At 44.8% G+C, this 12,609-nt stretch overlaps 1 protein-coding gene across 1 annotated transcript in view; it reads right to left on the minus strand.

Annotated features, from left to right (window-relative positions):
• Window positions 1–1,074: 1,074 nt before the first annotated feature.
• BTBD11 (BTB domain containing 11) overlaps window positions 1,075–12,609 on the minus strand; it is a 322,211-nt gene continuing 310,676 nt past the window's right edge. Inside the window, 3 exon segments of the mRNA XM_031938943.1 lie at window positions 1,075–3,514; window positions 7,377–7,490; window positions 8,548–8,616. Of these exon segments, the coding sequence (XP_031794803.1) occupies window positions 3,305–3,514; window positions 7,377–7,490; window positions 8,548–8,616 (393 nt within the window). The 3' untranslated portion in view covers window positions 1,075–3,304.

The raw sequence follows: 12,609 nt of genomic DNA on the forward strand, positions 1-12,609 counted from the left end.
AAGATGGATCAATAACGCCCCTACTCCCCAACTTAAAGCTCCCTTCCTTGGCTACTTCTTCCTTTATGTGCTTTCTTTCTGTATACTCGAGGGCAGAGCCTGTTTAATTTTACTATATCTCCAGCATCTACCTAGCACCAGGCTCTCCACATGCATGTATCCATCCCTTCGCCATCTTGTATCTGGATTAGGGCAACAGATGTCAACTGCTTTTCCTGCCTCTTCTCTCCCCGCTACGGTCACCCTCAGTCCAGCTATCAGTGATCTTCCTAAAGCATAGCCACCATCACATCACCCCCCAAATCATTAAATGCCAGTGTTTCTCCATTTCCTCCTGGATCAGTGTCCCAAAAGTCTTAGTGAAGTTTTCAGCATGGGACATCGTGTAAAAAACCCTCCAATTAACTCTTTAATTAATTAATTAATTTATTTTTTTGGTGACGCAATTGGGGCTAAGTGACTTGCCCAGGGTCACACAGCCAGGAAGTGGTTTTTAAGCATCTGAGTCTGGATTTGAATTCAGGGCCAGCGCTCTATCTACTGTGACATCTAGCTACCCCTAATTGACTCTTAATCACTTTGGATCCCAGCTTTTTCCACCTCTCCAGTCTCCTTATACTTCCTACTCTTCTCCACATCAGCCCATGTTCCAGGGACACTGGATTTCTCATGGTTTCTCGTCTTTTCCTCGACTTCCCTTCCTCCTCACTTCCTTCAAGAATCCGTTCCAATCCTACCTTCTGCAGGAGGCCTGGACTGTTCCACCCACCCAGGCCCTCTCAGTTCTCTCATTTATCCTGACTAGATCTTGCCTATACGTAGCCATTTGTTTGTGGTGGGCCCCTGGGGGCCATGGATCATTTTTTGGACTTTCTTTGAATCCTTGGGGCTCAGGACAGAGTAACTGGCACATAATAAATGCTTAATGATTATTATTTTAAATTAATTCATAATTATATATATATAATAAAATCCAAATTAATTAAAAATTAAAAATCCCAAAAATAAAAATAAATTATTATTAATAATAAATAATTAATAATGAAAAATCATGCTTAATAATTAAAAATAAATTATACCAGTGGAAATGACATGAAAGTGGATGGGACTGTGTCTGAAAGCCCTGGCACATGAATAATGGAGGAAGGCTCTCTGTTAGGTGTTATGAGAGCTCAATTGGTATCATTGTTCACTTCCCACAGAGTTTTAAGGGACAACAAGGTTTTTGTTTTGTTTTTGTTTTTTGGTAAGGGAGGATTGTCAAGTCTGTAACAAGACAAGATCTACCTTGGAGTGGCCACTCGGGGTAGTTGCCCATCATACAAAACAGATCACAGCATGGAAAAAAATCATATTTGCTTTAATGACAGAGAAAGCACACCAAGCTCGAACATGAACACCATTGGGGGCGGGGGGAGGAAGGGTTGCCATCACACAAGCCAAGGCGGAGCTGCTCTGCTCTAGCATTGAACATTCAAGGACAGGAAGTGGCCAGGAGGGCTACATCTCGGACACAGCGGGAGGCTTCCTGCCGGATCACATGCTGTGGATCTTCCCCTGGGGCGGGTGGGAAGCCGTTTGCGTTCACCCCTTTGTGTCCAGAGGGAATCTGAGAGGCTTTCCGAGTGATCCACACCGATGTCGAGACCAATCGATTCCTAGCTGATGGGCTGAGTGGGAGCAGGGAGCCCTGGGGGTGCCGGGAGGAGGAAATATGAAGCAGCCACTGACATACATCAAACATTCTGAGCGATGGACCCAAGAATTACCTCGCGCGACAGAGGCGTGGGGGAAGGTTTCCTGAAACAGATTCTGGGGGACAGCGGTAATTTCTGAAGAGGCATGCTGGGAGAGAAGGAAGCTGATATCAAGATGTCGCCCCAAATGGTGAAGAGTTTTTGCTGCACTCGTGGATATTTTAAAACAAGGATGTGTGAAAAGTTCTAAGAAGTTATTGTGGTCCCTCACCTATCTCTCTTGCTAGCTACTGACTTGCAAAGGGAACTGAGACCCAGCAGTAAATAAATGTCCACGACCCAGAGTCCTAGACCGTCCACTTGTGGGGTGCAATGGGAAATCATTCTATATTACATATTTAGTCATAACAAATAGTCTAACATAGTCACGCTCTCTGGTCGGTAGCAAAGTACTGATATCTTACTAGAATTGAAGAGAGCCCCGGGATAAATGCTAAATGCTCTCACGTCTCCCTCCCCAAGCCCCTTCCCACCCCCGACCCACCCTGGCTTCCCTCAAAATTCAGTTTCTACCAATTTGATCCCACGGAAACCATCGATTGCACTATGAGGCTCCACCAGAAAAGGAATGGGCAGCATCGGCTGGACCGGCGGCGGCGGCGGAGCGAGAGACGATGACGTCCCGTGGAATCCTTGGCAACTATGTAGCGTGGATATCGTGTGGGCCAGGTCCAGCCCCATGCAAAGGCTTCGCAGGGCAGGAGGAGAAGATGCTCCTTTATTCGAACCCCAAATAACGATAGCATGCAGGATTGTTTCTTCAATGGCAGAACTGGAGGTGGTTGTTGGCAGTGTACCTCTTGTGTATCACTGTGGTTGGCGAGGCAAGATTAAATCGGCTGATAAACAACACCAGTGGAAATCTTGTCTATTGCACTGACACAGGGAGTACCTTTGACCTTTAAAAAAACAAGGAAAAATCCCAAACTTGGATCCTTATACACAATTCTGTTGAAAAGGAACTTTTAAGCTTTTTAGAAATATATTTTTAAACTACAAGGCTACCCCATTTTTTTTAATGAACATATATTTTTTAAAAAGTCCCCACCCTTATAAATTTGCCTAGACTGTTCCTCATGATTGCAATCTTTCTAACTGTCTCTCGGGTGTGATGGAAACTCACTAAACCTGCAACCACCAGTCTCTGGAAGCGCATACGGGGATGCTCTTAGGGATGGGTACCGGACCGTTCTTCATCAGGCTTCAGGAAGCCCAACCATCTCTACGTGGGTGTGTTTCCATCAGCGGTCCCCAGCACCAATGGGCGTACTTCAAGGGATGTCCAAAGTGGGGTCGCAGCTCCATGGTCCCCTCACTGGATTTCCAAATCAGGACCCAGTCGCTAGCCAGCCATCAGCAGGATCTCCCCGGTGTCAGGAATGCACGAGAGCTGTACACAGTCACTGAGCCAGGAGGAGCCGGGGCAGCCGAGGAAGCCCCTGGGTCCAGACAAGAACATGCCGGTGGGAATCGTGTGTATTCATCGGAAGCTGACGCAGCCAGAGAATGTGGAAGGTCCTTCGGGAGTGCCCTCTAGTCTCGGGGGGTTAGACGATAGAGCCTTTGGAAGAGGATAAGTGAATGGATTGTATCCTGATTGCCAACGTCCTCTGCAAGTCCTGGAGTACATCCTGACCTGATGCTTCCCCGTTTTTATCGTACAAAAGTTGCTTGAAGGCCTCGTTTTCAATGAGGACCATCATGTTCTTGAGGAAGTAGCCTTCGCAGTAGGTCGAGAGCTCTGTGACGCCGAGGAACTGGGGAAGGAGGAAAAGAAGGGCGTGAGCATGATACCTGTGTAAGCTGGGGCTGGAAAGACCTTGGGGGCTGTCTCTTCCAAACCATCGCTGTACAGATGGGGAAACTGAGACCTAGTAAGGGGGAGGGATTTCTAGAAGCACAAGCCTAAATTTGGGAGGGATCTTGGGAGCGATCAAATCCAACCCTTTCAGTTTAAAAGATAGGAAAACTGAGACCTGGTTAAGGGGAAGGACTTATAGAAACATAAATTTGAACCTGGAAGGACCTTGGGGACCACTTCTTCCAAACCTTTCAGTTTACAGATGGGGAAACTGAGACCAGTAAGGGGGAGGGATTTATAGAAGCACAAGCTTGAATCTGGAAGGACCTTGGGGGCCATCAAGTCCAACCTCTTCAGTTTACAGATGGGGAAACTGAGACCCAGCAAGGGGGAGGGATTTATAGAAACACAAACCTGCTTCTTTAAGGGATATCAGGGGCCATCAAGTTCAACCCCTTCATTTTACAGCTGGGGACACTGAGAGCTGGTAAGGGGAAAGGATTTTCAGAAGCACAAGTCTGGGTCTGGAAGGGATCTTTGGGCCATCTAGTCCAATCCCTTCAGCCTACAGATGGGGAAACTGAGACCTAGAGAAACAACATGATTTGCTCAAGATCGTGAAGATAAGTCAAAAGGTAGGATTTGAACCCAGCTCATCTGACTGTTGAGCTTGATTCTCACTGTGTCAGCTCTCTGCTGACCCACTGTAGGGTGCCCTGCTGCATGTCCTCAGGTATGGCCAACCCCTGGGTTAAAACATAGCAAATGCCCAGAGCCTCTCACATTACTTGCGATGCAAGATGGCCATGACCTGTGTAGCTGGGATCGGGCAGGTAGAGGCAGAAATGGAGGGGATGGAGCCTAAGGGTCAATGGGCAGGGGATGAAATTGGTGAGTAAAACAGAAGCTTCCTGAGGTCGTCTGCTCTCACATTTGCTTTTATAGAGCATCAAGCTCTGTGCCTGGCACACAATAGGCACTTAATAATTGTTGATTAAATGGATTAATGATTAGTGATCTCCAGGGAGAGAAGAGAACTTTAGGATAATGACTCAAGGACAGTGTGGTACTGAGTAAAGTATTAGATTTATAATCAGAATCTGGGTTCAAAAGTGGCTCCATTGAGGGACTTGGGTAACCACTTCCCTTTCCTGACCTCAGTTTCCTCATCTATAATACAAGGAGATTGAATCAGATGGATTTGGAGGCTCCTTCCAGCTCTATCTCAAGGATTTGAGTATCTTCTTGCCTCAGTTTCCTCATCTGTAATTAATACAAAATGATGACTTCCAAGGTCCTTTCCAGCCCTGGTGTAGAGGGCTTCTGGCTATCCTCTTGGCCAAGATGGGGCAGAAATGAGGCGGGTACTTGCCAGCCTGGCAAGCGAGCTCAGTTACTCTGTAAAGCTGTACTTTGCTGTTAGGACTGGGCATCCTCGTCCCCCGGGGCAGATGGGGCAAAGGTGGGGAGGAGACACTGAGATAGAACCATGATTCAAGAAAGAAGAAATCATTAATGACAAATTTATTATTTTTTTAAAAGCGAATTGCTTCCTGGCCTAGATGGGAAGTGTGCCCATGACCTTGGCCTCCTTAGCACAGAGCTGTAACCCACTGAGCTAACCATCTGCGAGCAAAAAGGATGTGTCATTTAGGACATAAAACCGGAAAGGTGCTCAGTGGTATCCTAATGGCTTGAATGAATTAGTACGACTATTAATTCAGCCCAAACAAGAGGAGATTGGGCCCATATAGACTCATAAACTGTGGAGTGAGAAGGGTCCGAAAGCCCGGATCACACAAGCCCTTCACTATGCAGGTGAGAGAAGGCAGCCAGAGAGAGGAAGAATGACCTTCTTTAGACTACCCAGCTAGTGGTGGAAGCAGAATTAGAATCCAGGTCCCATGACTCACAGCCTTAGAGCTACTTCCATTACTGGATCCATACTAGATCCACTAGATCCTTAGATCTGCCAGATCCTTAGAAACATATAGAGTGTTAAGAGAGAAGCAACTCTAGAGGCTATCCAGTCCAGTCCTTTCTCCAACCCAACTTGTCGTAAAGCTACTGAACAAGGATTCAAACCCAGGGCATCATGTCTGGAGTTCAGAACACCTGACAAGTTGTCCAAGTCCAACTCCAGACATTTACCATTTGTGTGATCTGGGCAACTCAATTTCCATTCGTCTGTCTCAGTTTACTTTATTGTAAAATGGGGGTAATAACAGCACCTACCTCCCAAGGAGGTTGTGAAAATTAAATGAGATAACATTTTCCAAGTGCTTTATAAACCATAAATGCTACATTATTAGTTTAATTATGTTATTAGTAAAATTTCCTATATTTTGTTATTGTTTAGTTGTTCTAGTCTTGTCCAACTCTTCCTGATCTCATTTTGTATATTTTTGTTTTCAGCAAAGACACTGGAGCGGTTGGCCATTTCCTTCTCCAACTCGTTTTACAGATGAGAAAACTGAGGCAGACAGAGTTAAGTGACTTGCCCAGAGTGACAGTTAGTAAGTGTCTGAGGCTGGATTTGAACTTGGGAAGATGAATGTTTCTTCTTCCAAGGCCAGTGCTGACCACTATGGTGTCCCCTAGCTGCCTGTAAAGGACCCTACACAAATGTTAGCTATCATCATTATTATTAATGGGATCCTGGTCTCCTTCCACTCCTGGTTCTCCTGATGTTTCTGACCTCTGGCTCACTCCATTTGGGAGAAACATCTTTGCTTGCTTTTTTTGCAGGAGTGTGCTAAGAGCCAGCTCACACCAGAGAGCCAATTGTCAAATGTTCACTGTGAGCATTTATTTCCACCTTGGAAATCCGCAAACACAAGAAATCGGGACCCAAAGGATTATTTTATTCATTGTCTAGACTTAAGCAAGTGCTGGAGAAAATGTTAATGGTGCAAATTAACCCTAAAAATGAGTCACGCAGATATTTTCCTCACCCCTCTTCCTGGAAAGCTGGTTGTTAAACATTACCAACACACCCCTCCTCCTTTGTAAATAAAGAAAATGTGCTGAAAGATGCAGCTTCTCTAATTCTGGACAACTTGACTGGAAAACCAGGATGGCTAAAACAAGCTCATCTTTGACCTCCTCCTATATGGAAAGTTGTCACAAGGGCTCGCATTTAATGTTGCCGGGGCCCCTTTTACGTTTGTATTTGCTTTCTCATATTTCCCAAGGTTCAAGGCCAAGGGCTGGTTCCCTTCCCCAGCCCATAGTCATTATTAAACAATTCTCCACTTGGAGGGCCATCTGCCAGAAATGGAATCCTGTGAAGCTGGATTATGGGCTGGAGGGGGAGGATTAATGGCACTGGGGGCAGGCACAGGAGATACTATACCTCTCAGCCTCAATTTCCTCCTCTGTAAAATGGGGATGATAATAACTGTACTGTTGATTTCATTGGGTTGTAGTTTAATACACATTTTGTCCATAATATCCTGCTGCTGTAAGAACTATGTAAAGGGGGAGGATTTTTCCATTGACAATGAATAAACTTGGCTTTCTTTCTTTCTTTCTCTCTCGTTCTCGCTCTCTCTTTCTTTCCTTCCTTCCTTCCTTCCTTCCTTCCTTCCTTCCTTCCTTCCTTCCTTCCTTCCTTCCTTCCTTCCCTCCCTTCCTTATTTTAAGATATCTTGGGCATATGGGCTAGATTTCTTTTTTAAGGACCACGTCTCCAACCCAAATCACTCTTCCTCTCATTGATTCGCCAACAATAAGTCCCAGGTCCCAGGCGTTTGTACAAACAAGACTCCTCCTTTGTCTATGCTCTTTGCACCCAGGAAAGGGGCTGTGGGTGTTACCTTGGCATGGTTGTATATATCTACACAGTTCTCTGTGTTGATCCCTTTTGCACAGATGATCTCACAATGTCGCTGCAAAGCTTCGAGCTGGAAAAACTTGGCGGCAGACAGGAGCTAAAATAAAAAAAAATTACAAAAGGGAGGCTATCAGTCAGACTGACTTTCACTGGATGTAAAAGGAACCTCAGTTTCACCTCCGATTCCTCCTTGGCCCTTGCTGCTCACATTTAATTAGCCTCATCTGTTGAGTCTTTTCTCGAAGCACTCATGTCCTCCCTTCTGTTCTTACAGCTATCATCTTAGTCCGGGCTCTCAGCGGCTCCCACTTGAACTATTTCCATAACTTCCCAACAGATCTACTCACCTCCTTTCTTCCTTTCCCTTCTAATTCATCTGAAAACATCACCAAGACAATGCTTTGATCTTCTCAGTCCAGTACTCGAAACCTTCAAGGATCCCTCCCTTTCTAACCAAAGTCCAAATAAAATCCCTAAATCTTGACATTCCACCCAGTTCAAAGACCCTCTCCTCCATGTCCTGACAGGATGCCATTATGTCTCCCTCTCTGGAACTCCTCTTATTGAGTTGGGCTTTTCACACCCTGGCTTATATTTTGGCTATTTCTACACACCAGTGAGGTCAATCTCCACTAGAAGTGGGTCCTTGTGGGTTAACACAAATGCACATTATCTACATTGTGTTACATTTTTATTTATTTTGTTAAACATTTCCCAATAATATTTTAATCTGGTTCAGGCTACATTTGAGGGTTTTGATGCTCACAGCCATGAATTCCACATACACTCCCCCCACATACTATGTAACATATATGTCTGTGTATGTGTACGTATATGTCCATATATCGATAATGTACAGAAGTGTTACATATATTTTAGATAATTAAATAATATAAACATAGTATACATACATACACTGATACACATATTCATACATACATGTGTGTATCAGGGACCTCTCCTAAGAGAACATCTCTGTTCCCATATGGAATCCAAAAATAAACACATTTGGAGAAGGCTTCTTCCTGCACATGTCAATATACACATATTGTATGTCTCCTTCCCAGGCAATACTGTAATCTCCTTCCCAGGAGCAAAATATTGGCCCAATAGCAACTTGGGCTTATAGAAATCCCAGATGAAGCTTCACAAACCTCCATTATCTCATTGTTCTTAATAAGAAGTGACTCTGGACCGCCATAGTAAAGATATTGCATGACCAGCTAGAAGAGAATAAAAAAAAGGAGGTTAATCCAAACCACAACATGATGGCCTAAGGAGGAACCACCCATTGCTTAATAAAAAATATGATCAAAGATGGGGCACCTAGAAAGGACTTAAAGGTTATGCAGTACAACTCTCCCATTTTCTGACTAAGGAAACTGAAGACCATGAGGATTAAGTACCCAGTCCAACATCATCAGAAGTGAGATTTGAATCCAATTTCTTTGACCCTAGAGTCTATATTTTTTCAAATGACACAATGCATTCTCAGGAAATCCTGGGCTTGGGATGGAAGCCAGTGTGGTATAATAGGATAGAGCATTGGGCCTGGAGTCAGCAAAACCTGAGGACAAATTTGGACTCCCTCTCTTACTAGCTGTATGAAGATGGGGGAAGTCACTTAATATCTGCTAGCTTTACTTTTCTGTAAAATATGTATATGTGTGTATATTTTCTGTAGTTCTGAAGTCTGACATTCCATGTTCTAGAGTTCTTCATGACTCTTAACAGTTCTAAAATCGAACCTGGATGTGACATTCTTGTTCTAAGTGCCTTGTTCTTAGTTCTGACATCCCCTGATCTAGGCCCCTCCCTACTCTGACTGACCCTCCCAGTTCTGACCTTTACTGTTCTAAATTCTCTTTCCCAGCTCTGACATTCCTTACTCTAAGCTCCCTTCCAGCTCTGACATTCTCTGTCTCAAGGCCACTCCCAGCCCTGACATTTTATATTGTAAACTTCCTTCACATCTTTAATGTTCTCTGTTCTGAGCCCCGTCCCCCCAGCTCTGACGTTCTTTGTTTTAAGCTTCTTCTCAGCTCTGACATTCCCTGTTCTAAGGTTCCTTCCCAACTCTGATATTCTCTGTTCTAGATTTCCCTCAGCTCTGACATTGTCTGTTCTAAGGCTACTCTCAGCCCTGACATTGTATATTCTAAACTTCCTTCCCACCTTCAATGTTCTTTGTTCTGAGTCCCCCACCCCAACCCAGCTCTGACATTATTTGTTCTAAGCTCCTTCCCAACTCTGACATTCCTTGTTCTAAGATCCTCCCTGCTCTGATCTTTACTATTCTAAATTCCCCTTCCCAGCTCTGACATTCTCTGTTCTAGATATCGCTCAGCTTTGACATTCTAAGCTCCCTCCCAACTTTGACATCCCCTGTTCTAAGGCCCCTTCCAGCTCTGACCTTTATTGTTCTAAGGTCCCTTTTCTAGCTCTGTTTTAGAGCTCCCTCAGTTCTGACATTTCCTATTCTAAAGGATCCCCTTCAATTTGCTGTTCTAAGCTCCCTCCCAGCTCTGACATTCCCTGTTCTAAGCCCCTTCCCAACTCTGCCATCCCCTGTTCTAAGCTCCCTCCCAACTCTGCCATCCCCTGTTCTAAGCTTCCTCCCAACTCTGCCATCCCTTGTTCTAAGCTCCCTCCCAACTCTGCCATTCCCTGTTCTAATCCCCTTCCCAACTCTGCTATCCCCTGTTCTAAGCTCCCTCCCAACTCTGCCATCCCCTGTTCTAAGCTCCCTCCCAACTCTGCCATCCCCTGTTCTAAGCTCCCTCCCAACTCTGCCATCCCCTGTTCTAAGCTCCCTCCCAACTCTGCCATCCCCTGTTCTAAGCTCCCTCCCAACTCTGCCATTCCCTGTTCTAAGCTCCCTCCCAGTTCTGATAGTCCCTGTTCTAAGGTTACTCCCAGCTCTCACATTCCAAATTCTAAACTTCCTTCCCACCTTCTCTCTAAGGTCACTTCCAGCTCTAATATTTTATGTTTTAAGATCTCATCCGCTTTTGATATTCTTTGCGCTAAGGGCTCTCTCAGCTGACACTCCCTATTGTAAGGGCCACCCCCTCCTTACTCCAGCTCTATGTTCCAGGATTCTATGAATAAAACCGAGCTAACCAACTCTCCCTTTCATGCTTACTCTACCAAGACAACTCACTTCTGATGAATAAAGGCATCGTCAAATTAAGTGTGTAGAAGCCCTACCCCCTAAAGAAGTCAAACCTGCCTGTTTCCTGGGAGATTTCCCCACCGGCTCCCCTGACAGATGCTGTGCTGCTAAATGTCTACACGAGCCCATAAACAGCTCGTTGCTCCTGCCATGTGTCCAACTTCAACCTTCACTGATTACTTCCCACCGGGCCTGAGTGCATTGGCTTTTGTAAAATGGTAACCAGATATTCCTGTATCCCCCCCTCCCCATTTTAAGTCAGTAGCTCAGGAAACAAGAAGGAATCAGTTAATGTTGGGCCGGAAGCCTCAGTAACTTTGTAGCCCTCCTAACACAAATAACTTAGTTACTCTAGAACAAGCTCACAAACCTCAAGTGTAACAGTTAATCAAGTCCCTCCTCTATTTTAAGTCAGTAGCCCAGGAAACAAGAAGGAATCAGTTAATGTTGGGCCGGCAGCCTCAGAAACTTTGTAGCCCTCCTAATACAAATAACTTACTCTAGAACTAGCTCACAAACCCCAAGTGTAACATTTAATCAAGTCCCTCCTCCTGTCATCAGCCTTTTGAGGAAATATTCTAGGAGTATTATTATTCTCTTTATTTCTCAGATGAAAAGACAGAGGGTCCTAGAGGTGATGTGACTTCTCAGTGTTATGGACAAACACCCAATCTAAAGTATTCTGCACCTTTTGGGTCTGCTGATTTCTCCCTAATGACCTTCATTCAGAAAATGTTGAGGTACCTATTTACTATGAGATCAGGCAGGCCCAGGGTCCACTCAGCAAAGCTTCTGGCTTTGCCACAGTGGAGGGGGGTGGTGGGGAGGGCACTGTTTTATCAAACAGTCCCTCCCACAATTTCCATTTCCATATCACCGATTGCTTATTGGACACTTGGGATTGGATGATCGTAGATAGCTTGACTCATTATGTCCCCCATCGAACTCATTATTTCCCCTCCTCCAATTTTCCCTGCGTCTAAATTTTCTTACTTCTGTAGAAGACACCATCATCCTTCTTAATCTCCCAGGTTCATAGCTTGGCGTTTATCCTCAACACTTTGCTCTTTGCTGCCCCACAGATTTAATCCGCTGCCAGATCTTTCAACCGTTCCTCCATCTGATCCTTCTCTCCACTCCCAGAGCTCCCATTGAGTTGGGGCTCTTATCTCACGCAGACAGCCTCCTAATGAGTTCCCCTGCCTCAAGTCTGTCCCCACTCCATTCCATCCCTAATACTGTTGCCAAAGTAATTTTGCTTCTGCGTCGATCTGAAAGTGTGAATCAATCAACTTTAGTGGCTTCCTATTGCGTCTGGGAGAAAATAGAAATTTCTGTTTAGCTTTAAAAGCCCTTCAGAAACTGGCCCCGGCCTGTCTTCCCATCCCCACTGGACATCATTCTCCCGCTGCACTCTGCAATCCAGGCAAACTGGCCTTCTCTCTGTTCTTCACCGATGACAGCGTATCTCCACTTTCTAAGCTTTTGCCTCGGCTGTTCCCCAAATCCCAAATGCACCTCCTTGTTACCTCTGCTTCAAAGTCTCCCTCTCCATAGGATAAATCTAAGGTATCATCTTCTGACTGGGTGGGACAGTGGACAGAGCATTGGGGACCTGAAATTTAAATCTAGCTTCAGGCACTTACTAGCTGTGTCAGCTCTGGCAAATCACTTATCCCGCCTGCCTCAGTTTCCTCCTCTGTAAAATGGGGCTAATAACAGCACCTGCCTCACAAGGTTGCTGTAAGGATCAAATGAGATAATATTTTTAAATGCTAGCAGAGTGCCTGGCACATAGAAAGTGCTGTATAAATGTTACCTCATTATTATTCTGCTGGAAGTCTTTCCCACTCTTCCCCACTGCCTTGTATTTAATGACTTGATATTTTTATTCATTTCATATTCATGCTGGATCTATTTAGGAATGTATTTGTTCTCTCGCCCGTTAGGATGGAATCTCATTGTAAGTAGGGATTACATTGGTCTTTGTACTTGTGATTCTTAGTAAGTTGTTACTCTTAGTAAGTTGGTTTGATTATCA

This window comes from Sarcophilus harrisii, chromosome 5 (genome assembly GCF_902635505.1).
Source record: "Sarcophilus harrisii chromosome 5, mSarHar1.11, whole genome shotgun sequence".
NCBI classification, from domain to species: domain Eukaryota; kingdom Metazoa; phylum Chordata; class Mammalia; order Dasyuromorphia; family Dasyuridae; genus Sarcophilus; species Sarcophilus harrisii.